The 26,072-nt window shown below is 34.0% G+C and overlaps 1 protein-coding gene across 7 annotated transcripts in view; it reads left to right on the top strand.

Annotated features, from left to right (window-relative positions):
• The window catches only part of KHDRBS2 (KH RNA binding domain containing, signal transduction associated 2), a 590,645-nt gene that overhangs the window by 538,013 nt on the left and 26,560 nt on the right, over nt 1-26,072 (top strand). For 5 of the 7 annotated variants that reach the window (XR_011996703.1, XR_011996704.1, XR_011996706.1 and 2 more), the window contains exons 9-10: nt 7,876-8,049; nt 9,997-10,057. Coding sequence is in view for 2 of the 7 variants with exons in the window: in XM_025991109.2 (XP_025846894.1) it covers nt 7,876-7,973 (98 nt within the window). In the remaining 5 variants the exon portion in view is untranslated. Of the gene's footprint in view, nt 1-7,875; nt 8,708-9,996; nt 10,058-26,072 lie in introns of those variants that run through there. The other 2 variants (XM_025991110.2, XM_025991109.2) reach the window with 2 other exon arrangements.

Below are 26,072 nucleotides of genomic sequence, written 5' to 3'. Positions count from 1 at the left end.
CAGGTAGATATGCATGTCAGAAACTCAGAATGGTCTGTGACCATTTCTGAGTTAAGATTTGTCATCAGCATGTAGATTAAGAAACTTGCCACTTGCCAAAGAAGTCTTTCAATAAGAAAAAGGAAGAACAAGAATTCAAATGCAGGCCTAGCCACAAGACCCTTGGGACTCCTATTCGAAGCAAAGAGATCCAAGGAAAGGCTGTGGCTTCTTTATGAGTACTAAATTAAGATGTAAAATATTTTAATAGAATTAATTTATTCAATAAATAATTACCAAGTGCCTGCCATGTGCATCACAAAATTCTAGAGTTGAGAAGAGAATGCTTAGAAAGGCCCAGCTCTCTATCTCTAGATGGATTATTCCAAGTGTTACTTTTTTCAAAGACGGAATATCTAATTAAAAATTTGAAACAGTGATAAAAGCTGTAAATGATTCCCAGAAGCTGACTAAATTTCTTGAAAGCATAACTGATGGTGAACCCAAAAGTAACTCTTCTTGGAACAAAATTCACTATGTTCATCTGTGAAAACAGATACCAGTCATCCATATTTCCCCTTCAGTACTACAATGTTTTACCCTCTGAATCTTAAAGCAGTAATCTCTGCAATTACCCATAGAGGTAATACAAACTGTGTAGATAAAATTGTTGAACCATTAGGTTCCAACATTCCATTAATATTTTAAAATGATCAGAGCAGATTGGACAACCTTGCTTTCTACCTTAGATGTATGAACACTTAGATTTGCACCTTAACAAATTCAGCTCAAAAAGCCCCACACTCTTCTTAACTACATTCTCATTTATTTAGCTAATTAATTATTGTTGGAATCACCAGTTATTATATAATTCAAGGGAATTAGAATAAAGGAAGTCCTATTTTCCAGGCAAGAAAAGGAAAAAGAGTGGAAGCCAGGATCTTCTTTCAGATGAAAGGAGAGATGGAAAATGGTAAGACAGTTATAGATTAAAAATTCTGGGTCTTCTGGGGCACCTGGGTGGCTCAATCAGTTGACCATCAACTCTTGATTTCAGCTCAGGTCATGATCTCAGGGTCATGAGATTGAGCCCAGAGTTGGGCTCTGTGCTCAGTGGGGAATCTGCTTGAGAGTCTCTCTTTATGTCCCTCCCCACCTTCTAAAATAAATAAATAAATCTTTTTTAAAAATTTCTGGGTCTTCCAAATTAACTCTCTGAGCTATAATTTTCTGATCTTTAAAAGGAAGACAACATTGGCACCTACCTTGCAGGAAAATTGTGAGTATTTGCTAATAATACACATAAAATGCCCCACAGTGTGTTTGACCTTTGGAAAATGTGATGAGAATAAATATCTTAATTTTTTTAATAGGATAGGTATTTAAAACTTACATAAAGAAAATTAATATTGTCATGGTGAGTTATACAGAACATCTAACATAATCTCTTTGGGAATAAATATAGTAACACAACATTTAAGTATATATTTGAAAGGAGCTTTTAAAGAGAATGATATTCCTTAAGGAGAGAGATCAGAAATTTAACTGAGACCAACAAATGGAGTGGTTCAGAGCCAGGTGAATTCTAATCAACCTTATCTGAGACACTAGTGGTTGCAACAATAGAGATTAACTTAGGTTTCCAGCTTTAGTTGTGGTTTTTGCATATTGGCTTACAGTATACCAACAGTAAAGAGCATGAGCTCTCCCTTTGTGTTGTGGTGAGTTAAACAATTTTTTTAGATTCCTTAAAAAAAAGAGATTTTATTTATTTATTCATGAGAGACGCAGAGACAGAGGCAGAGACAGGAGAAGCAGGCTCCATGCAGGAACCTGGGGACTCAATCCCGGAACTCAGGGATCACATCCTGAGCAGAAGGCAGATGCTCAACCGATGAGCCACCAGGCATCCCTAGATTCTTTTTCAGATATCAGATATATATAAACAACTAGCTAGCTATGTAGGTCTAGCAAACTGTGAACATCAGAGGTGCACCCTCAATATTCTCCATGGCATCCTATATCCTTTCTAAACTGAGTCCTAAAATTAATGTGCCCCGAAGGTAGCATTTTAAACCTATTTCTGGAAAAATAAACACTAAAAGTTTACTTTCCAGGTACTAATAATGCTGACTTTTCCCAAATTGGTACCTTGTTCCTATGTTTCAATTTCCCCACCAAAATGTTTATAGTATCTCTGGAACAGAAAACACCACTTTTGCAACCTTAAATATCATCCAGATTTTTCTTTCCCTCTCTGAATGCTCCCCAAAGTAGCTGGTCCCAGGGTGGGAGTGAGAGAGCACATTGAGAAATGCACACCACTTAAAAGATCTGATTCTACTGAGAGCAGAGTATTTGAGATGCAGAAAATGTTGAAGTCACTAGAATAACTTCGAAGACACAGGAAGAGTTACCTGGGTATTTTATACACCTTTATCAAAGTAAAATGTTCCACAGTGATGCTTATTAGCATGTAATGGAGATACACTCTATAGAAATCCATAAAACTTGACTCAACTGGGAAAAAAAATCAGTCTAAGTAAAAACAAAACAGGTGGAGTAATTTTTAAAAGAAATATTACTATATTTCAAATATGTGCAAAACTATAACCTAATTGTATACAACATATTTCTCAATAAGAATTCTGTTTTACTTATTTCACAAAATTGATTTTAGAATTCCTTTTTAGTTAGTAACATCATCTATTTATATGTAGCTTACAAATATTTATGGTGTTCTTCCTATATGTCTGCCACTACAGGGCTCTCCTTTCATAGATCTTAAAATCCAGTTTAAGAAACAAGGCTGGATAATACAAAATAATTAACATAAGAAAATCTTTAAAGTGAATGCTCTTAAACAGGTTAAACAGTACCTGAATTTTTAGTTACACTATGTATTTGCTCAGAAAATTACTTCTTTGAGATGATTAGATGTTAGAGCTCAATTGAAGTTCAACTGAATGAAGGAAATTAGTAGTTCCCTCCTCTAGGCTTTCCTTAGCATTTTCTTCAAATATCAATTCTAAATGTGTTCTAATCTATGAAATTTCATAGTACTGTTGTCTTGTGATCTCCTAAAAACTCCTTAAAGTATCCTCATACTCAGCTTAGTACTATGACTAGCATGTGGGAGAATTTTAGTAAAGGAAAAAAATATATAATGAATGCTTTCTTTGCTTCCTTCCTTCCTTATTTCATACAGTATAGGGTACCTTAAAATCTGAATTGGAAAGCCTAGAAATGGTGGGAATCTGATCAAGTCACTGAAGCTGTTTCTCATTTCTTCCTTTCCTGTTTCCAGCTCTCCACTTCTATAAACCATTCCTATAATTTCAACTTGGCAGACAGTTATTTTGCACATTCTCTGAGGAATAATTTGTTATCTAATTGCACGTTCACATCCATAGTCTAGCTAATTCTTCTCACATGACAATGATCCTGATACTGAGAGCATCTTACATCCTTTATTATTTTCCTAAAGGACAAAGAAAGATTATGTCTAAATCTCATTGTCTGTAATGACATTTAAAATGAATCCTAGACCACATCATGAGACTAGAAACCATTAGCAGGGACTCCAAAATTTGTATGAATCCCTAAAATATTATTTTATTTTGATTATTTTGGTGGGGACGGGGGATGCAGAGGGAAAGAGAGAATCAAAACAGCTCCACACCCAGCAAAGACCTGACACAGGGCTTCATCTCACAACCCTGAGATCATGACCTGAGCCAAAATCAAAAACTAAACTAAACTAAACTGAGCCACCCAGTGCCCCTCCCTAAAATATTTTAAATCCACCTTGTCTGCTGCATAGTAGAGCCCAAAGAAGACAGACAATTTCTAAGTTTATTCGTGGGGCTATTTATACTTCAAATTTTAGAGAATTCCCATCATAAGGATGTTATAATGATTTGTCTCTTCCTGTGCTTGGGTCATTTCCATGTACAAGGTTCTACGATAGACTTACATTAGAATTTCTTTTGATTTCTTTTTTTTTTAATTAATTTTTATTGGTGTTCAATTAACCAACATACAGAAAAACACCCAGTGCTCATCCCGTCAAGTGTCCACCTCAGTGCCCGTCACCCATTCCCCTCCAACACCCGCCCTCCTCCCCTTCCACCACCCCTAGTTCGTTTCCCAGGGTTAGGAGTCTTTATGTTCTGTCTCCCTTCCTGATATTTCCCAACATTTCTTTTCCCTTCCTTTATATTCCCTTTCACTATTATTTATATTCCCCAAATGAATGAGAACATACACTGTTTGTCCTTCTCCAATTGACTTATTTCACTCAGCATAATACCCTCTAGTTCCATCCACGTTGAAGCAAATGGTGGGTATTTGTCGTTTCTAATTGCTGAGTAATATTCCATTGTATACATAAACCACATCTTCTTTATCCATTCATCTTTCGATGGACACCGAAGCTCCTTCCACAGTTTGGCTATTGTGGACATTGCTGCTAGAAACATCGGGGTGCAGGTGTCCCGACGTTTCATTGCATCTTTTGATTTCTAAGAATCACTTCTATCTCTGATACTTACAGTGGAGAAATACAATGGTAGCTAGTGAGGGGACTGGCTAATCACATAAGGCTCAATGACACTATAAAAATGATGAAAGAAAAACATCCATTGAGTCAGTGCTCTCTAGTCTAGATTCAAAGAAGATAACTTCACTGAAAGAAGCTGGCTTTTATTAACATGTGGTAATTGTAAATGTGTGACTATGCATAAACATTCTGATATTAGGAAAAATATAGATCAAGGAAATTTGGCACAAATAGAAATAATAAATTTCCTGATCTCAATTCAGTATTATTATTGACAACATGAATTAAGTGAAATAGAGCCTTGATTCTTCTGTTCATGGTAAAGAATCTTAGAAAATCTAAAACTTTCATTGGGTAGGAATTCATTTTGGCAGTCTTTCTGATTATAGTTATCATAGACTAACAGTATTTCCCATTCCTAGCCTTCAGCAAGGAAGAAAGAACACAGTATGAATTGACTACAGAGAATTATAAGAGCACATTTTTGTGCAATGCAACCTGTTTTTACACTTTTTTTGTAATGGGATTCCACTATGATTGTTTTATGAAATCCAGTTGTGAAATACTTCTGTTATTTAGCTAAGTCTCTTGGGTAAGAAGTGTGACTTTAAAATATAATATTTCTAGTTATAAAGCTTTTAAAATTAATGTCAAGTTTTAAATATCTCAAGTATTACAGTTTTTAAGGTTGTCACTGGAAGCTCTTTCTGCCTCATAGTTCCTCAATTTATTCATTCATTCATCCTTTCATTCATGCAGTCTTTCACTGTGCTTACCCCCTTCTAGGCACTGCATTTTTTCCAGGCACTGGAAACAGACCCTCCCCATTTTAACATTAGCCAAAAGTTAGGAAATGAAAGATGTGAGCCCACATATTAGCTGCTCTAGAGCTTTAGAAGTCAAGTAAACCCAAATCAATGGGTTCTTATTAAACATTTATTGTGCTCTGGGGCAAGTCCCCAAAATTATGCCAGTTTAAAAGTTCTGACAAAACTGGGGTATCTATGACAAATATTGCTGTTATTGTTCATGCTGTTTCACTATTTTGCAGAAACTACCAAGAACATGAAGCATCTGAGAAAGGATCCAGGACTTCCATTCCCTGGAAAAACTTGAAATTTAGATTATATCAGTCTCTAAATCCCATAGCCTACAACCCAGGGATCTCTAACACTCTAGAGCAGATAGAGCAAAAAGTATTACATTCCTTTTGCTAAAAACATCAATAAAATGGGATAGATTTTACCACCAGAAGACAAGGACATTGACATATTCTTGATTATTCATAATCAAAGTGTAAAATTCGTATTACATAAAGCCAATAAGGCACTTGCTAGCTTTGCAAGCAAAATCCATTCCCTTCTAGTACATTAAAAAAAAAAGTTTTATTTAATTCCAATCAAGTAAATACATAGAATTCTTTTCCACAATGTCAATGCAGAGAAATTCTGGAAGCTGAAGGGTAAATTCCTGTTCTCAAGAGATCACATCAGAAAGACCAACATCCACAATCTCCAAAAAAAAGATGATCGAGAGCAGGGGTCTGTCAATCTATTCTATAAAAGCCCAGACTAAATATTTTAGGCTTTGCAGACAGTATAGTCTCTGTCACAATTACTCAACTCCAACTTTATAGAGTGAAAACAACCATAGACAACATGCAAATAAATAAGCATGCCTGCATTTCATAAACTTTATTTAGAAAAATAGACATCTAGTCAATGTGGCTCAATGGCCAGGGTTTGCCAACCCCTGATCTAAGCAGATCTGTATTCTGAGAAGAGGTAATATTTCTTATTTCTATTTAGGTTCTCATTTCTTTTTTATGTCCTATCAAATATTGAAATAAATTTAAGCATGCACTTTAAATAGTGGAAGAAATAAATTTTCACTTCTTATTAGATAAAATTTGTAAAAAGAAGTTCTGATGAAGGATATCCTCAGAAAACTAATTAAATGCTATTTTTCCTATGCTGATAGGCTTTTAATCATCTTTCTATATTGCACATAACTGTCCTTTGCCTTATATAGTGAGTGCAATTTAAATTTTTGTTTTTCCTTAATCTTCCTGAACAATGTACAAAAATATTCTTAGAGGCACTCAAATTATCTAGGGACACACGCTCTACCTACATAGTTGGCCTCAGTCTGCAGTTTCTTTCTAGTTTGTATGCCCATTATCATCACTATATTATATATCAGCTGTCAGTGTTGGTGTGTTTCTTTCTACTAGTCTGTGTCCATAATTCCTCTTCCCAGAGTTACATCTATAAAGTCTGCTCTCAAACAAAAACTGAATTTGGATTGAAAGATCCAAATAACCTAGCTTTAGGAATTACATAAGAAGTCACCATAAACCCAGTATTGAGTCCTCAGTCTTTTGAAGGAGTGCTACATTCTGCTACATTCCTCTTCTGGGGACACAGACTTTACAAAAGCTATTTTCTACAGCACTCAAAAGCTTGCTGCCTTGTTTCTTGCTTTTTGTTTTGTTTTGTTTTTTGTTGTTGTTATTTTGTTGTTGTTGTTCGTCTTGCTTTGTTTTTGGCTAGGTTCCAGAACATTCAGGTTACTGGAAATCTGATTAAAAGCTGAATAAAGAGTTTTCTTAATGTACTAATACCTCTTTACCTCATTATTAATACCTAATGTACTAATACCTTTATTTTCAAGGTATTTGTAAAAACTGGTATGAGCGAGCATATTCTTTATTGATTTCACTGCTTAAATTTCCTCTGTTCTATATCCTACTTATCTCTCACTAACTTTGTCTAAGAGAACTTAGCATAAGGATCTCACTCTGTACCACTTAAGAATCATCTAGGGGAGCACTGGAAGATAGCAAGCCTCAGGTCTCTTTCCTAATCATTCGGCTTGGGAGACAGAGAACAGGCATTAGTCATTATTGGTTTTGTTTTGTTTTATCTTAAGATTCCCAGGTGATCTCAAGTTAATCAAAGGCCAGGAACCACTGGATTCCTATATCCACTTTCTTTTAGAAGTCCGTGTAAAGGATAAAATGAGGAGTGGCTTACACTAATACACCTCTTTCTTTTTTGTGGCACAAAAATTTTGCACATGATAAATACGGAGTTATCCAAGAACTTTAACTTTCTCTTCTTTGAAGAATGCCCAGCAAGTTGAATTCCATGAGGCTGCATTTCAAACTGTATGCTTTTTTTGATGATCTCACCATGTGGAAAAGGTAGTAAGACTTCAGTTGTCAGTGTCGAGATGTTTTATTTTCCTTTCCTTGGTCAACTCTTGCATCTTAAATAACTGTTTTTGGTAACTGGAAAGCCACGTGAATGTTACTGTCTTTCTCTTGTCCATAGCACCAGAAGAATGGGCCACAACCCGCTCCAGCTTGAAGGCACCACCGCCAAGGTCAGCCAGAGGGGGATACAGGGAGCACCCCTATGGTAGATATTGAAGGGCCTTCTCACCCGTGACCTCACCTCAAAGACAGTTCATAGCCTGTGGTCTCCACATAAACAGCAACAAGACAAGTAATAGTCCTTTTTTTTTCTATTCTAGGGATAACTGCTCATGATTTCTCCCATATATTTCTTGTATTTCCCCCTATACTGTTGGCGTGACATTGACACTAGCATTATTTTACAAACGGACTAAGAAAAGACATTGGCAAGCACTATCTATAAAACATTCAGTAGGATGATATTCTCTTGGTCGTTTTTCATTGTTGTGTGTAATCTTTTTTTTTTCTTTTTTCTTTTTTCTTTTTTTCTTTTTCTTTTTTTAAGAAAGAGCATGAATCTGTTAACAGATTTTGAGTCTCAATCAACTAGCAAAAACTTTGTTTAGGGTTGCTAAAAGACTGTAATATGATTTTTGAACTAGCTGATAATAAAGTTGTAGATAAGATGTTTTAACCTGTCTTTTAATATATCTGTTAGTTAGATGAAGATGTTCGATATTAAGTTTGTAAATTTAATTTTAAATGCTGTTTTAATGGAGTTGAAAACAAGCAGCTACCGTATGTATGTAGCTAACTGAATTTGTTCAGTGTTTTAACCTGTATTTGTTAAAAAAGAAAAAAAACACATAAAGTTCCATGTGTAAGCTACTCTAAATAGGAAACCACAATTTGTCAAATATGTTTGCCATAATTTGTCAATAAAGCTGAAAACTTTTGTAAAAACTAAATTTGGAATTACTTGTTTTCTAGCTTTAAATGCCTGCTTTATTTCTTCTTCAAGAGATGCCTAAAATGTTTTCTATTTAAAAATTACAAAAATGAACCCAAGCCTGTTTTAAGATATTTGTGTAATACTTAAAAAAATGTATTAATAACTTATGGTTGTTAAATAATTTAAAAGTTAACAAACTAAACTGTTACATGAATCATGGTTAGTAAACACTAATGTATAACATGTTAATGGAAAAAATGGATTTAGAATAATAAATGGATTTTAAACTATCCTCTAAGCTTTATCTTGCTAAACACAAATTCTGATTGACTTGTTTGCATTAGCATGTCTCTCGTGAGAAAGAGTAATGGAGTATAAGAGGTAAGATTACCACTTACCACTGTCTAAATGCCTAGTTCTTCAACCTTTGAGTTTCCCCGCACATTAAATATCCCATCCAACATGTAAGCATTGCGTAGATTCACTTTATTGTTTTCACTCAAAGGAGTGCGTGGACTTCTTCATTTGCGTAGTTTATAACAATTTGTTTTGACAAACAAATCATCAGTGTCACTGGCCAGTTGTTGCTATTCAACCTCAAAAACTTTATTTGTAATTTTCAGTGCTAAATATCACCGCCCTTGAAGGCAGTTTAGAGGGCTGATATTTCTTTTGAGACTATCAGACTTGATGGCTGATGATTATTAAGGAAATATGTCGCAGGACTCAAAGGATGACTAAACGTTAAACAGGTAACACTAATAGTGACTCTGTAATTTTGCCTATGCAACAGTAATGTTAAATATTCTCAGTTATTAAGTTCCTGATAGTTAAAAAAGTAAACCTACAAAAACATAACAAATAGGTCTATAGGTTATTAAAACAACTAATTAACATTAACTAGAGGCACCAAAATTATTTTACAATATATAACCCTCAAGGCAATAAACAGAACTAAAATTAACAATAATAGTAATGCAACTCTTGCTAACATCAAACGTAAGCTAAATTTTGATGGAAAAAGAAAGCGAAAGACTTGATGGTAGGGATGAATGCCAAAACTGTTAATCTTTTAAATACAGTTTTTTTGTTTATGGTGGCTTTTGTCGATGTGATTGGTTTACTTTTTTGCTGCTAACCAGCTTAGGCATATTGCTGTTCAGTTTTTGCAGCTGGAGTTGCATGCTAATACAGTTTTATGAAGTGTGTGTCTGTCATCAGTTAAAATTGTAAATGTTTGCCTGGCACAAAATGCTGTTGAGTTATATTTAATTTTCTTTTCTTTATTCTTTCTCACTATTTCAGATATCCACAAGCCAAGAGCACATAAGTGAATAGCAGATGTGATGAGCTAAGAGGGACAGAGGTAAGTTAGTTTTTTTATCCTCTCCGGAAACAGATAATCTTTACCAACATAGAGCTGTGGCTGTGAGCTAAAACACCAAATGCCACTTGTTTAAATACTGAAAAGGGTTAGATTGTTGTGAAGGAATGAAGCTATTTTTATCTTCTTGAAATAAACTGACTAACCTGGGATTTACCCGGCAGAGTTTTCTGAGCTTATTCAGAACCTGACCAAATGAAACGTGAAGCGCTAGTTAATCTTCAGCCTTTTTCTGTGCTATGAATGCTATGAATGACGATATATTACTTTTCCCTAATTGTGCCAAGAAATAGTATTCAAACTTTTATGTTGCAGGTTTAGGGAAAGAAATCACAATCCTTAGCTGAGATGGAGGAGGTGGGAAAAGGAAGCCCAAAACAGGCTGCTCACCTACCCTTTGTCGATGAGCCATTTCTTAACATTAACATTTATGTAGTCAAATAAAATAACTAAACTTACCATGGTTTTCCAGTTAGGACACTGGACTTACCGATAAACTTATTTCTCATCTGCCATTCTATTTGATTTGGCAAATATTCACTGAATTCAAAACACATTGAGAATTGGGACTTAATTTCTATACACAAAGAGTAGGAAACTTTAGCCAATAAAGCTTCAGACTGAAAACAATGCAAGGGCAGTTATGAAATCCACAGACTTTTAAACCTGATGCTCAGAGAATGAAATGGCTTTCCCACAACGTTTGAAATACAGTGAAACCCAAAATTTCTCCTTCTAGACCTGGTCCTTTTTCTTTTTACCGCACAAATATCTGTAATACCACGTAGCCTTAAACAGACTCTATAAGAACAGTATGAGAGAGCCTGGACAGGTTTTAGGACTAGAGCTAGGACAGAACCTGAAGAGTAGCCTGTCCATTGCTGCGGAAGAGAACGCCACCTAGTGAGAAGGGACTAGGTTGTGTCCCATCATGGAGTCCCAAAAGCACAGGAAGTGTTGGAGAGGAAAGCACATCCGTGGGCCCTGTGGTCCAGATGCATGAAGGCACAGAGTGAAAGCAAAGCCCGGAGAGGAATGGTCAAGTCAGGGGGCTGTCCTTGAGTGCTATGTTAAATTGTTCACATTTTATGAGAAAAAATAAAACGAAGCCACTTTAGGTTTGAAGTAAACAATCAGAGCTAAGGAAAGGATCCCAGGGAACCATAACAAACACTTCTCGTCCATTTTATAATTACTAACTTCATCTGGGAGAACTTTTCTAAAATTCAAACTGTTAAAATAACTATTTAAAACTGTATGTGCTTCATCTAATCAAGTCCCTTTGTTGAGCCGAAGAACCAAAGATCAAAAGTTACAGAGAACACAATTCTGAAATTATCAGTAACATTGCATATCTGATTTGACTCTTTAAAAATGTTACTGTTTTTATAAACCAAGGGGAGAAAGAATCTCTAATCCAGATATCCTGCGTATTGTTCTCCTTTGAGCCTTTTCAAACAATAGGCTTGATCTTGTAAAGCAATGAAAGAGAAACCAGTCAAAAAACAAACAAAAATAGTTTGTTACTATTTTGATATATTAATCAGTATGTTTTTGTCCATTGAAATTATTTTATTGTTGCTGTTGTTCTTTTATCACCCTGTGGCTTTCTCACCATTCAGACTACATCTTTGAATACATTAACTCCGGGCAGGGCTATCACAGCAGAAACACCAGTGCTGAGCAAGAGAACATTCTTGACTACTGAGTTAAAAAGTTGAGTTTTTAAAGCTCAAAAATTATGATTTATGAGAAAGTGGATTTTGAGTTCTAAAAGCCTGCATTTTGAGTAGGCTTTAACTAGGACATAAAGTTTATGTGTTAATAGTATATTTAAAAGATTCCAATCAATCAGTCAATGACTCATCCACCAGCCTCCATATATTCTACAAGATAGATAAGTCCAAGTTGAGAGGAAAGCTCAAGAGGCAGCAATATCTAAGATATTAATTTAAGGTATTAGATATTAATTGAAGGTATTAGAACCAATGGGTTCTGTACACTGTATCAATTATTCAATAAAAGCTTCAGATAGGTTTGGACACAGAAGGGACCTTTGTCTAAAGTGGAGTCGAGGGAGGCAGCAAAACTTCACAGAGTTCCCCACACCAGTGTATTCCAGGTGCTATCCTGTAGAAGGCTGTTTCTACAGAATATTTCTCCATGCTGGCAAGAGTGGAGCAGGTGTGGCAAAGGGAGCCACACACACACAACAGTCTCTGCAGAAAGGAATGGGAGGGTGCAGTAGCATCAGCATGGACTGGCACTGACCAGGGTGCAGATGTAGATACAATGCGGAAAGGTGACAATATCAACTACTTCCTCAACCAAACTCCAAAACTTAAATCCAACCCAGGAAAAAGAGGTGAGGCAAAAATAAATCCCTGAGTTGACAGAGCAATTCCTGACCAAAATTGATCAGAACTAACTGAGATTATTTTTCTCCAACTGGCCAACTGGCAATATGGAGAAATATGATTGAAATCAAGTAGAGGTATAGAAAAATGTAATATACATACAATGCAGTCACTTATTGCATAACTATTTTCTTGAAATAATCAGAAGTGAATACAATGGGGCAATCCAGTGAGTACTCTGGCAATGGGGAATAATTTCCCTGTTAGTGGCCTTTCAGAAGAAACCTTTGATAGAATGAAAACTGTTCAGAGTGGCCTTACCTAACAGATATTCACTCGCCTGGTCAAAGGGTGCCTTCTCTTGTTGGCATCAGACAATGATGCCGGGTCCCAACATCATCCCTTTAAGACACCATGTCTATTCTCACTTGTTTCAAAGTGCTGGCTCCCAAAGATGGCAGTCAAGAGGCACCTGGCCAGTTAGAACCATCGATAGACAAACATTCTCAAGTCTGATATCCACCTCAGCAAGTAATACAAACTTACATGGCAAATTAAACTATAAATTACAGTGCATTCCTCGTAACTACAGTTTGAAGTTCTTCCTGTATATGTTCCATGCATTTATTCAGATAATGCTGTAATTCTTGGTACATTGATGATCCTATGACAACTGGGAACTCACCAAAACAGCAAGTGTGGCTAGCCTGGATACTAGACAAAGTATTTTAAATAGTAATTATAGCATTATTATGTAAGGAAGTCTTTGTGCCTGCTGTTTGTCCAATAAAAAGTTTTACTACTCTCAAGTATGATTAAATCAGAATCAATTTGCTGCCATCTAAAAGACCAAATAGTGTTTTAGGTCTTATTTGTAATATTTAGATCATTTTCACTTTCAGTATATTAACTGAAAGTTAAATAGCTAAATGGAACTGAGGCCATTTAGCTTAATGACAATTAAAGCACTAACAGTTTTTAAATAAATGTGACACAGAATAACATATTAAAAGTTCCCATGAATTCTTCTAAAGAAAATGTTTTATTTTTTCAAGCTGTATTATTAAGACATTAATCTTGTGCCTTTAGTTCTTCACTTAAAAATAAATAGTCAGGTCTTTTGAAAACGACCAATGTGCCTTAAAAATTAAACCCTTTAACCATACAGCCTTCTATCTCATGATCTCTACATCTCATGGTTAACATAACATAGAAGCTTGTAGGTTTGTTTATTTTTTTAAGGGACTAGAGAACAGTGATCAGTAACTTGAGTTGGCTGAGCATCAAGTATCAGCTTCAGTATCAAGAGACCATCTGTTAACAGAAAACTCCATCCATTCAACACTCTTTCAGGGTCCACAGGAAGGTTAATTTTTTTTACTGCAAAACATTCTGTAGTACACAACTGAAAATATCCAATGGTATAATTTATAAAATTTATTTATGCTTAGTGTGAGGTTAGAGTATTAATAATAACAATAATAATATTGGGGGCATGTGCTCTCTGAGCATCCCTTCCAGGCAAGGTACTGTAATTTTCAAATAAAACTTACATGAAACATCTGTAATCATTAAAGCAAGCTTGCAAATGCTTAACCCTGTTTTATAGAACAGGAAGTTGAAGTCCAGAGATTTTACTATTGTCACACTACTAATACATAGCAAAGCCAATTTTGAAATAAAGTTTGATAACATATTCCAAAATGTGATGGCGATCCCCAACTTTGACTGAATCTAATTGAAGAGAGAATCTAAAGTCTCAGAAAACCTTAACATAATTTCTATTCTGCAGCAATATGATGAATATTGATTTTTTAAAAGATTATGATAAAGTATTTTAACCTGAAATGCATCTTTATTTTGATCTTTCCTCAAATTTGTCATTCTTTCGAAAGTTCTCATTCCATCATAGAAAAATGTAGATGAAAACTATCCCACATTTGTTGCAAAGCATAACTATTGTCTTTTATAAAACAAGTGAATTCATTGATAATCTAGATTCTATTCTGACATTAAAAAATACATGATTAAATAAGCACGAAGGCAAATTCAGGCTTTTAGTCCTCAATTTGTAAATCAGAACTAACTTTAAAGTATGAGAGTAAATTTCAAATCAGAAATATCTTTGCATAATCTTATCTTTGTTAAGAACACAAGTGAAGGTATCACTCTATGTTAAATATTTTAAAACAAAGTATTTCCTGATGCCAGTATAATGTGCGGCATTTATCTGGACATTATAGTTTCCTATTAAAATATATGAGTTAGCAGTAAAATAGCTATTCTTGTTGACAGGCAGGAAACAGTCTTCCATATTCACCAGAAAGATTAATTTCCTGGTCTCTTTACATAGAATTTGTTAATTGGTACTAGAAATATCACTTACAGTAGGAGAAAAAGGTCACTCTACTTGACATGCTGTCTTATATCTCAGTCTCTTACACTTATTGTCAGACGAATTGAGAACTAGGAGAGGAAGCTGTCTGATTCATATACCACTGGATACCTTAGCAACAGCCAGCTTATCTGCCTTTATATATAAATTTTATTTTTAAAAAGTGCAGAATAAGCCATCTTAAAAATTGGTAGTGAGCTTCTAACCACTAATTTAGTTTAAATTTATATTCCATCATAGTTCATACTTCTGGGTAGGATACAGTGAATGATCTACTTACAAGAGAAATTTGGAGACTCTTAGATCCTCTTTGTGGAGCCTCTGAAAGCAAATGTCAGCACTGGACATAGGTTTCTTGTCACCTTGATGCCTTTCAGGATGACTTCTATCAGTAAGAAAATGTTCCCTCCCCTCTGTCTCATTCTCTGTCTGCCCTAACACATGTATACTGTATTTCCTATGTTCTAGCCTCTTAGCCTGCCATTTCTGATATTAGGACATTTTTCAATTTCTCTGATACCATCCTGCCCCTCCTTTCCCAATGTCTTCTGTCATTTTCCCAACTGCACACGGATCTGTAAGAAGACAAAAGAAAGGTAACTGATTACTACTGGGGAAAGAACACTGTCCAATCATTCAAGAAAGCCCCATGTTAAGAAATGTTTTTTGTCTTCTTTATGAAACCAGTACATGCCCACTGTAAACCCAAAAGGATGCTAAGAATAAAAATCACATTTAATTAAAGCAGACAAATAATGACCATTAACATTTATATATAACCTCCTGTTCACAAAATCTTGAATTCCCAGCTATAAAGGGGATGCAGTAGGTGAGAAAACATCTTCAATTAGTCTAAGTTCTCTATATGAAAATATAAACTTTAATTATGGGATTCACTGAGATTCATGCATAATATCTGTGACTGGAACAAAGCTAGTTTTATTTACTTTTTTTTAAGATTTTATTTATCTGAGAGGGCATGAGCAGGCGGGAGGGGTGGTGAGTCAGGGGATGGTGAGTGTCAGATAGAGAGGGAGAAGTAGGCTCCCAACTGAACAGGGAGCCTGATTTCAGGGCTTGATCCCAGGACCCTTGAGATCATGACCTGGGCCAAAGGCAGATTCTTAACCAACTGAGCCACCCAGCACCCCAGGAATAAAGCTAGTTTTAAATGTCTTTAAACAGAGAAGATTATATTTACATGTTGCATAAAGATCATCTTGTTAATGGATTTAATGTTGAATTTTTAAGCTGTGTCCTTCAACTTGTTGGTTGGAGGTTTAAAAATAGAAATTATTTTACTAATCAATATATAATTATTTAGAACTAATATTTAGAACATATCTGCTGCTTTATGCTTTCTTATAAGGCAGTAATTTTAAAAATAAGTAATACCGCATTTCATCAGAGAAACTGTTCTGGAATCCTTTTATCATTGTTAATTCAAAACAAAGTACAAATTGGTTTAACTTCTTAAAGACCTTTTTTTTTTTTTTTCATTTCTAGTGAGTAAATGATTCAGAAATGGTGTCTTAGGATACAGCAGAATTGCTATGAATCGGTTTTTTTTCAGGAGTTTTTAAATATATATACTCTTTTTAAATCAAAAGTAATTCATACTCAGGGTTAAAAAACTTAGAATGTATAATACAAATATGTGGAGTAAAAATCCAAAATCTATAATCCTAATCCTCAGACACAGCTCTGTTAATAGCTTAGTTGGTATTCTTTCTGATTTTCTTTCTCCTTCCTTCCTTCCTTCCTTCCTTCCTTCCTTCCTTCCTTCCTTCCTTCCTCATTCTTCAGCTTCTTGTTCCTTATTTATTCATTTGAAATGGGATTCTGCTGTATAGTACATGCAGTTTTAATTCTCAGCAGTGAGCCGAATTTGGTTCTTTGTGAAAAAGTGAGCTAATACCTATTCCCATAAGGTTGATTTGTATGTGGAGGATTAAAGTTCCATTATTTATACTATGAAACTTTCTAACCCACAACAGATGCTCTATATTATAAGCAAAATTACTTGAACTTGTCAAGCTTCAGTTTTCTTGTAGGTAAAAGGGGATAATAATACCACCTACTCATAAAATTGTGAAGTATGTAAAGTCATACAGGCGCGGGCATATCCTCTCCAAAGTTAGTTAGAATTCTCCCCCAAATTATTTTTCCTTAACTAAAAATTTTAACTTTAAGACATCTTCATGCTGTGTATCAAATGTGTAAATAAGAGCTAGTTTAATCCAAAAAATATCCTTGCATTATCCAAATCAATTTGTAACTTAGATGTTTTAAGAATAATCTTTACCAAAATATTCAGCTAATGTAGACTTTAGACTACAGATGTAAAGATGCTCATCATTATATTCATAAGCGAACGTATACTGGGTGTCTTGACAGGCATTGTAAGATATGTTTATATGCAAGAATCTTTTTTTTTAAGATTTTATTTATTCATGAGAGACACGGAGAGAGAGAGGCAGAGACATAGGCAGAGGAAGAAGCGGGTTCCCTGTGGGGAGCCTGATGGGGGACTGGATCCCAGGATCCTGGGATCACGACCTGAGCCAACCACAGATGCTCAACCACTGGGCAACCCAGGTGCCCCTATACACAAGAATATAACAGTAAAGCTGCACATATACAGTTCATATTGAGACAGAGGTAAAAATTAAAGTGAGACAACTGATAATTTGGTACATTGTTTCAATAATGATAATAATAATATGAAGAAAGAGGCCTTTGCAATAATGGAATGCATGAGACATGTCAAGCACAGTCTTAAGTATCTTTAGGAATTACTTCATCTATTTTCTCAATAACCCTATGATGTAAGCTCTATGATATCCTCATTCTCTAAATGAGAAATACAGGCCTGAGAGAGAAGTAACCTTTCCAAAGTCACATCACTCGGCAGTGGGGTGGACTCTAAACCCAAGTAATCACAATTGGAGACCTCTTCTTAACCCCTGCACTCAACTGTTCCCTCTGACTTTGACTGACAAATTTTGTAGTGAACTAAAGTTTAAGAGGAAACTAAAATGCAGATGTATAATTCATTATTCAAGCTAGTAAAAAGGAATCAGAAGAAATTCTCTTATCATGAGTGTTGCCAAGATTAAAGTCTGATGATAAATTTCTAAATACTATATATACATAAACCAAAAATATTTGGAATATATCTTTTCCCGGGGTTATCTAGAAAGTGAGTCATGCATAATAGCCCTAAACTCCATACATGTTGTCCCTGACCATATTTATTTACCCATCTAACTTAAATAGAAGCTATGTATACCTAAGTATAGAAGTTAACCTTCATGGAGGTTGAGATAGCCTAAATAACATAAAACTTAATGAAAAAGGAGAAAAAAACTGGAAAATATATTTCTAGAAGAAGAGTAATGGTTACTTATTTGTTTACTACTGGCATATATTTCTAGAAGAATAGTAATGGTTACTTATTTGTTTACTACTGGCATATATTTATAGAAGAATAGTAATGGTTACTTATTTGTTTACTACTGGCATATTCTATTGTATTGATCTTTCCCAATCTGTACAATTGCATAAATAAAATGGAGTTTTACCTATGTATTGAAGATAAACACTATTGAAATGTATTTTATATTTTATTATACTTAATGATAGGATATCAGATGGTGAACATGAGAACAAGAAAAAAGAATAGAAAGAACATGAATGCAGCCAGAAGGCTGAAAAAGATCCATTAGAAGTACTGAGATGAAACAGGCAGCAACATGAAAAACAAGATAAGCCACCTCTTATATCCTTCAGGGAATGTAATGTCCTGAGATCTAAAAATTTTCATAAATCACCATCATGTGCAACTTCTCACATAAAGCAGTAATTTCAGAAATTAAAAATATGCCTTCCTTTTAGAACAAATACAGAACATTCTACTGATATATCTGGAACTTCTGTTATCTGTTATCTTCTGTGTCTGATTTTCATAAACCATTATTCTTGTCCTTCACTTTGTTTTTTTTTGTTTTGTTTTGTTTGTCCTTCACTTTGACCAGCAGATTTTTTTACCACCTTGGAAAATTTCTATGTGTCCACTGTCAAGTAAAGAATAAACATTTGCACCAGGCTCTCACAGTGTACGTTAATTCAAATTTGTGCTTTTAGAAAATTACAAATTATTGCACATCATGTAACTTCAGAATCATTCAGAGATGTTACAAAATAGGAGTACTAAAACTATGAATTCCAAGGATATGCCAAAGTAATATTTATTACACTCCTTCATAATACTGATGTTTGAGAGAGACTGTCCTCCAAGCTATTAAAAATTTTATAGTTTCATATACTATATACTGTGAGTAAAAAATAGACCATGTTGGAAGTATTAATTCCATAAATGTTCTCAAAAAGAATTTATTATTTATTATATTTAGATTATTAGGAAGATGTCTAATGTGGGATTTTATAAAATGTTAATTACTAATAAGTAAAATTTGGTGATGATTTGATTGCTCAGAAGTAGTAATTAATTCTCTTAGGATTTAAGTCCAAGGTGTTCATGTGTTTGCAGTAATAATCAAATGATTTACTGAATCCTCATGGATTTCCATCACTTATTCTATTATTCATTATATCACTGAAAGAAACATTTTAACTAAAAATGATGGCCTCTGACTAAATGAAATCGGTTCAAGAGAAAGTGGTCTTATGACAACTACAGCTAAAAAATATTCAGTGGATGCAAACAGTCTGCTAAGCTAAATACATTGCTAGCTGTCACAGAAGGAAAAATGTCAACAAGCACAGCATCTTCATTTAAAAATATTCAAGATATATTTTGAGAAAGAATACCCAGGCTTTACCTTTCTAATAACAAAAAAAAAAAAATATGAGCCCTCTTGGAAAAAGGCATCAGGGTTTTTTTTTGTTTTGTTTTTTAACTTAGCTATTATCCTGTACCAGACTGACGGGAGACATTTATCAAAAATAATGAAATGAATAAATATCCATCAATTTGCTTCCATCTATTTCAGATCTTATGTTTCTTATGTGATATTTATGACTATGTAAATTATATGTAAAATGCCAATTGTGTATATGACATTATATCACACATACGTATTTTTATCATACTTATCTATTATGCCTTGATACTTTTAAAAACATTTGCAGTAATATTGTATTTATTACAACAGCTCCATGAAGAAAACAAGTCAAATTTTCTTACCCTCATTTTAAAGATAAGAAAATAAAATTTCACAGGGATAAGAGGCTTGTCCAAAATTACGTGAAGTTTAAACGGTGGGATTTGGGCTGAGACATTAACCTCCCCCAAAATAACCATGCTGTTTTTGTTTTTGTAAATGATAGTAGATAGTGAAAGACAAAGCAATGAAGGCTGTATGAGAGAGAACATTGGTCGTGTGCAGTAATTATTCAACATCTTACAATAAAACATATTCCCTAAGTATTGAGACTTACTTTGACCTATATATAAACATTTACTCATAACCTTAATAATTAATATTTAGATGCTTACTAAATACATGGCATAATATTAAGTACTTTTTAAAAATAGCACATTGGCGTTAGATGCATATGAAATTACTTAAAATTGAGAGCCTAATTTTTTTTTAAATTGAGAGCCTAATTGATTACAGAACTGTACACTGAGTTTGTAAATTCTAAATTAATAATTTTTCTGATTTTAGCTGGAAGAGAATTGAATTAATTAAAAGTGTAAAGCACTATGTAAGAAATTAATGGAAGCATTCTAACTTGATTTATAACATATCAAAACTGCAACTTCATTTCTTTAGCATCTATGATTAAAAGAACTTCAAAAAAAACAAATTCTACTAGATATGAATTAGCATAACTTTGGCCATCATCTTTCTATTACTTACATTAGTCCTTCCATCTTAAAAAAAAATGGACTTTATGACTATTAGATAATTGAGATTTTAAATGCCCTGTGAGTTTCAAAATCTAATTTTAGCTAAATTTTCAAAGGCCAAAAAAAGTCACTACAATTTCCTAATTTTAAACCAAGTACTCTGTTTTTGAGGAAAAAATCCCGGAAGGTTCGAGTCTAAATTATACAGATCATCAGTTGATCTTGATTTAATTTACTAAACAATTTCATTCAGCAGTGCTAAATCTGGGCTGATTCCTTAGGAGTGTAGTAATCTGAAAGGATTCTGCTATTTGGTCCAATTTATCTCTGTCCAACTTTATTGTTAAAGTACATCACAAGGACCTAGGAATACCTATTTGTATGACCCCACTTTTGAATAAGTACATCAGATCAATACAGATTTTACTGTTTTACAATTAAGCTACTGTTTACACTGTACAGAAAATATAAAGCAGCATACTTAAGAGAGTCTTAGGCTTACTCAGTTTCCAGGTCAAACCTCATTGCTGATTTTAGCATGGGTTCCTAAATTCTTCCTCATGTGGTGAGATAGATGAACTGTTAACTATAACACTTCAGGTTCTGGTATGCTCAAAACCTCACAGATCTCTAGTTAACTGCCAAGATCGACAAATGCATTTTCTATTAAGCATGTGTGACTAATTAAAATATTAGGGCTTACTATATAAAGAAGATATAGCACCTTAAGTAGCAAATAGTAAAATAAATACATGTATTGGAGGATGAGATGATGCTTGCTGTCTCCCTTCCTCAATGTAGAAGGAAGGGTCTAGGAACGTAATATAAAGGAGAGATGACTTTAACTAAGCCTACGATGTCCACACCAAAAAAAAAAAAGGTAAGATACTGACATGCTACAGAGTATTTCTAAAGTATGCATTTATCTATAAGGAGAAATTATTTGATTATGATATTTAGTAAATATCTAAATGGACATTATTTCCTACTCTTCTGAGAATGGATTTGTTCTTAGCAATCTTAAAATATACTATATATGCTTTATTTCATTGATTCCCTAATTAGACTTCATTATTATCACAGTAGAATTATACCTAATTTTCAAAATAACCTTGGTTGTTAATACTAATACATTGCAGCTGCATTCAGTCAATTTTATAGAAAGGACAGATACCTCACTTCTCAAATAATTTACATATACAACTAGTATTTTTATTCTTAAAAGAACAATAGACAACATCAAAATATAATTATTTAAATTACTAGACTATTTTTTCATGAGAAAGAGAGACAGAGAGACAGAGAGAGAGGCAGAGACACAGGCAGAGGGAGAAGCAGGCTCCACGCAGGGAGCCTGACGTGGGACTCGATTCCGGGACCCCGGGGTCACGCCCTGGGCTGAAGGCAGCGCTAAACCATTGAGCCACCCGGGCTGCCCAACTTACTAGACTATTGATTCCTAAATATAATAGTTGTTTTATTTATCTTTATTTGCTTTTAATGTACAAACAGATAAGAAAACAGAATTTGGTGCAGCGCCTGGGTGGCTTATTTGGTTGTGTCTAACTCTCGATTTGGCTCAAGTCATGATCTGAGTTGTGGCATTGAGCCCTGCCTCAGGCTCCATGGAGGAGTCTGCTTGAGATTCTCTCTTTCCCTCTCTCCTTCCCCCTTCCCCTGCTCAATCTCTCTAAAATAAATAAATTAATTAATTAATTAATTAAATAAATAATTTTAAAAAAATAAAACAAGCTTTGGTAACAAATTTTAGGACAAGGCATAGTCTTAATTTATAAATGACTATGTATTAAGATGGAATTAAATTTCAAAATCAAATAATGGAGCACAAAATAAGGTATGAATGGTCTTTATAGTTAAAAATATAGAAATAAAACAAAGTCTTGCTTATTTGTATAGAATATCAATTTCACAGTCTTTAATTCTGGGTATACTAGCTCCTTCAGAAGACATTCAGACCTTACCAGAACTTAAGTAAATGAATGAGATTCTTATTTCAAACTTTAATGGAATTTGTATAAACATTCTATTTTCCATGTCATATATTTCCCAGCATCTATTTTACTGATCAGGCAATTTTGAAAGTGTATTCTATTTTCTATTTTAAAACATGAAGTTTAGAAATAAGTATTATTTATTGAAGTGATAATATGAAATAGGACATTTGCCAAAATTAGCCAACAAACTGGCAACTCTCAGTACTATTTTGCATTTGTGGAAAATCTAAGTATTAATTATAAGTTATGTAATTCCTTTTGCATTTCAAAATATACCCCAATAATTGACTTAATAGAAAAAATGTACAACGTAAAACTAAACTATCATCCAGTATCTCTTACTATTTTTAACACCAATGATTTATGTATTATGTTAACATAATGACACAGAAGGTTTATTTCCAATATTCTATTTTTGCAGTTTCCTCTACTCTAACTTTTGACATACAAAAATCAGCTATAAATAACTAGGAAAACATACTATCTGGATTTTTAATTGGAAGTAATATTGAGGATTTTTTGTCTCATTTCTAATCAGTTAATCTACCAAATGCCTATGCAACACATTCAGATTTTTATGACACATGTTACTTGCTCAGTAGCTTCAAAATAGACTGGAAATGAATTTGAACATTAATTAGTATCTAGCAATATGTAGAACTTGGAAAGGTATATCCAGTTAAGTTGAAACAAATTTGGTTTTAATATCAAGTAATGATACATTTAAAAATCATAATAAATGTCAATTGCTCTGCTAAAATGTTTCTTAATATGCTGCAACAACCACACAGCCACCTTTATTTATAACAAATAATGAAACTGTAGTACTAAACTAATCAAATTCAAATGAATTCAATTACATATGTTACTGTTTAAGAAATGCAAAATTTAAAAAAATGAAAGTTTCATTGCTTTGTAATCAAAAGCAGAGAGATTTAAACTTCAACCAACCAGGTGATAAGTTCATCATTTCTTTTTGCTCTTAGTGGAAGTTGTCAAGAACATTTGACATCTCTTCAACTTGCTATCTTATTTGTCCTTATTTATGAACCTCGTGTTGATATTTAAACCACAGGACAGGAAGAAGAGGACAGCCACAGTTCTATTAAAATATATACATCAATATTTGCAAATAATGCACGTAGTATTAAAGGATCTGTAATTTCCAAAGGAAATGTGCAATATCTCTCATTTCCTCAGCTCTTGTTTTTGTTGTTGTTGTTGTTATTGCTTTTTTTCCCTTTCTTTTTCCTGTGTCTAATGATGCCCAACTAATTTGGGACAGTAAGAAATACCATTAATTAACTGGCCTAGTGTTGAGGACATCAGGACTCTCATCAGAAAGAAAAAAAGTGAATGAATAAAACCCTACCATATCCAAATAACTACAAAATTCACAAACCGTTTTTTCTCACAAATTGAAAAGTGGCTATCTTTCAGTGAAAATATATTTTTAGCAATTTTGCAAAACTTGTAACAAAGAGGATGTTGAATTAATACATTTTTAATCAACTAGTGCTTCTAGCTAAGTATATTAAAAAAGTAGAAATATTAGCAGGTAAAGAGTTACAAGAATGTATTTGAAATGCAAAAGTTGAGCCTTTCTTAGTATAATAAATCAAATCTCACTTTTGATTTAGTCTGACCTGGTCATTTCTAATTCTAACCCCATTTTGATCTTCAATTTGAAGGCAGCAAGGCTCAAGCTACGTAGATCATTTCCTTTCAAAAGTTTGATTTTTCTGTCATTCTTACAGAAAGGTAGAAAAATTCTTAATACCAATGTATGCTCTATATTCCCTAGTTGATAGTCTGAGCTACTGTAAGAATCTTGGGAATTTTTTAATAACAATTGAGGTTCTATTAAACTTAGTTCTCAAATAGCTTCTTAGAGTTTATTCATCAAATAATTCGGAGTGTAAAAGTAGCACATAAACATTAATTGAACAGCCATTAAGCAGTATGACTGTTTGTTTTTGGTTGACAGAGGACATAAAGCTCCATACCCTGTGGTGGAAAACAATTAGGTCTTATGATGAACATGCCATTAAATATACTACTACCAGACTTGTAGACCAGTTTCACTTTACAGAATAGCAGTCAGCCATAGTTAGAAGCCTGCCCAAGTTATAGGAAGTCATATTTTTACTGTCATGACTTAGCTGCTTATACTTAGCTGCTTATAAATATTGTAGTGTGCCTCATGCCTTATGCTAATGGCAATGACTAATGGTTGTCATTATCTTCATTCAATCTCATAAAAAACTTCCTCAGGAGAGACTGATCATAGCTAGAATGCTGCTTAAAGTTAAACTGTTTTTCTAAAACACAGAATATAAAATGCACTTAAGTACAAGAGGTTGGATGGATAATTTATTTTGTTTTGAGTATGTCTGACAACTGCTCCTGTTGTTAAATTTGCCATGAACTGAATTGATATACCATATGGGGATGCCATAGAGATGCCTATATGTGTTACTGCATAATACTTTAAATTGTTCTGCCCATCTGGGACTATAGGTGAAGATGTATGATAGAGAAACCAAGAGATGAAATAAATCTGACAATGACTGGAGGTTCAGTGTTTTAAACAATGGAGGTGAGCCCCCTCATCTATATGATTTCATTCATGCACTCTCCTTCAAGACAGGTGCAGCACACTTCATTATGGTCCCAAAAAGAAATGCTTAAATGGATGAAGCAGATCTTTGCATCTGATAGAAGCTAAGTGGGACATTCAATGAATATCAAACAAGTGAGAGACTTTTAGTTTTATTCTACATTGTAGCAGCACAACAGTAATGTGCTGATTCTCACATGCACATGATTTTCATACACCTATTTCTTCAGAACTTGAGGTTATGAATTTCTGTACTACAGAATAAAATCAAAACAAAAAGCAACTAATAAGGAAATATATTTTGTTGAGGGATTGTGATGATATTCACATGATTTCTATTAAAGTGTATATGAAGGACAGAAAGTTCTGGAGGAGAGGAAATGTCGTCCACCATACATGATACATCTTTATGGAGCTTGTGTCTAAAGAGTTACCTTAGTCATCCTTCTCCATCACCTTCTTGTCTTAGAGGGAGGGCTCAGTGTTGCCGGCAAGAAGGATGACATACAGTGGGCGTCCAGTAAATATGTGTAGAATGAAATGGGGTGGAATGGAGCAGCTTGGGACAGAACACCATAGACTAGGGACATGATTATTTGTTCCTTCCTAAAATTCTACTTTGTTTTAAAACAAAAGGAGAAATAAATGTATGGATGGATGGGTAAGCAGTGAAATAAATGATTCAAAATAGAAGTTTGTTTCCTTCTTCAAGCACACTCTTATTAAAAAATA

This window comes from Vulpes vulpes, chromosome 1 (assembly GCF_048418805.1).
Source record: "Vulpes vulpes isolate BD-2025 chromosome 1, VulVul3, whole genome shotgun sequence".
In the NCBI taxonomy this organism is placed as follows: domain Eukaryota; kingdom Metazoa; phylum Chordata; class Mammalia; order Carnivora; family Canidae; genus Vulpes; species Vulpes vulpes.
The sequence above is the reverse complement of the archived record's forward strand: the minus strand, read 5'-3'. Positions and strand labels throughout refer to the sequence as shown.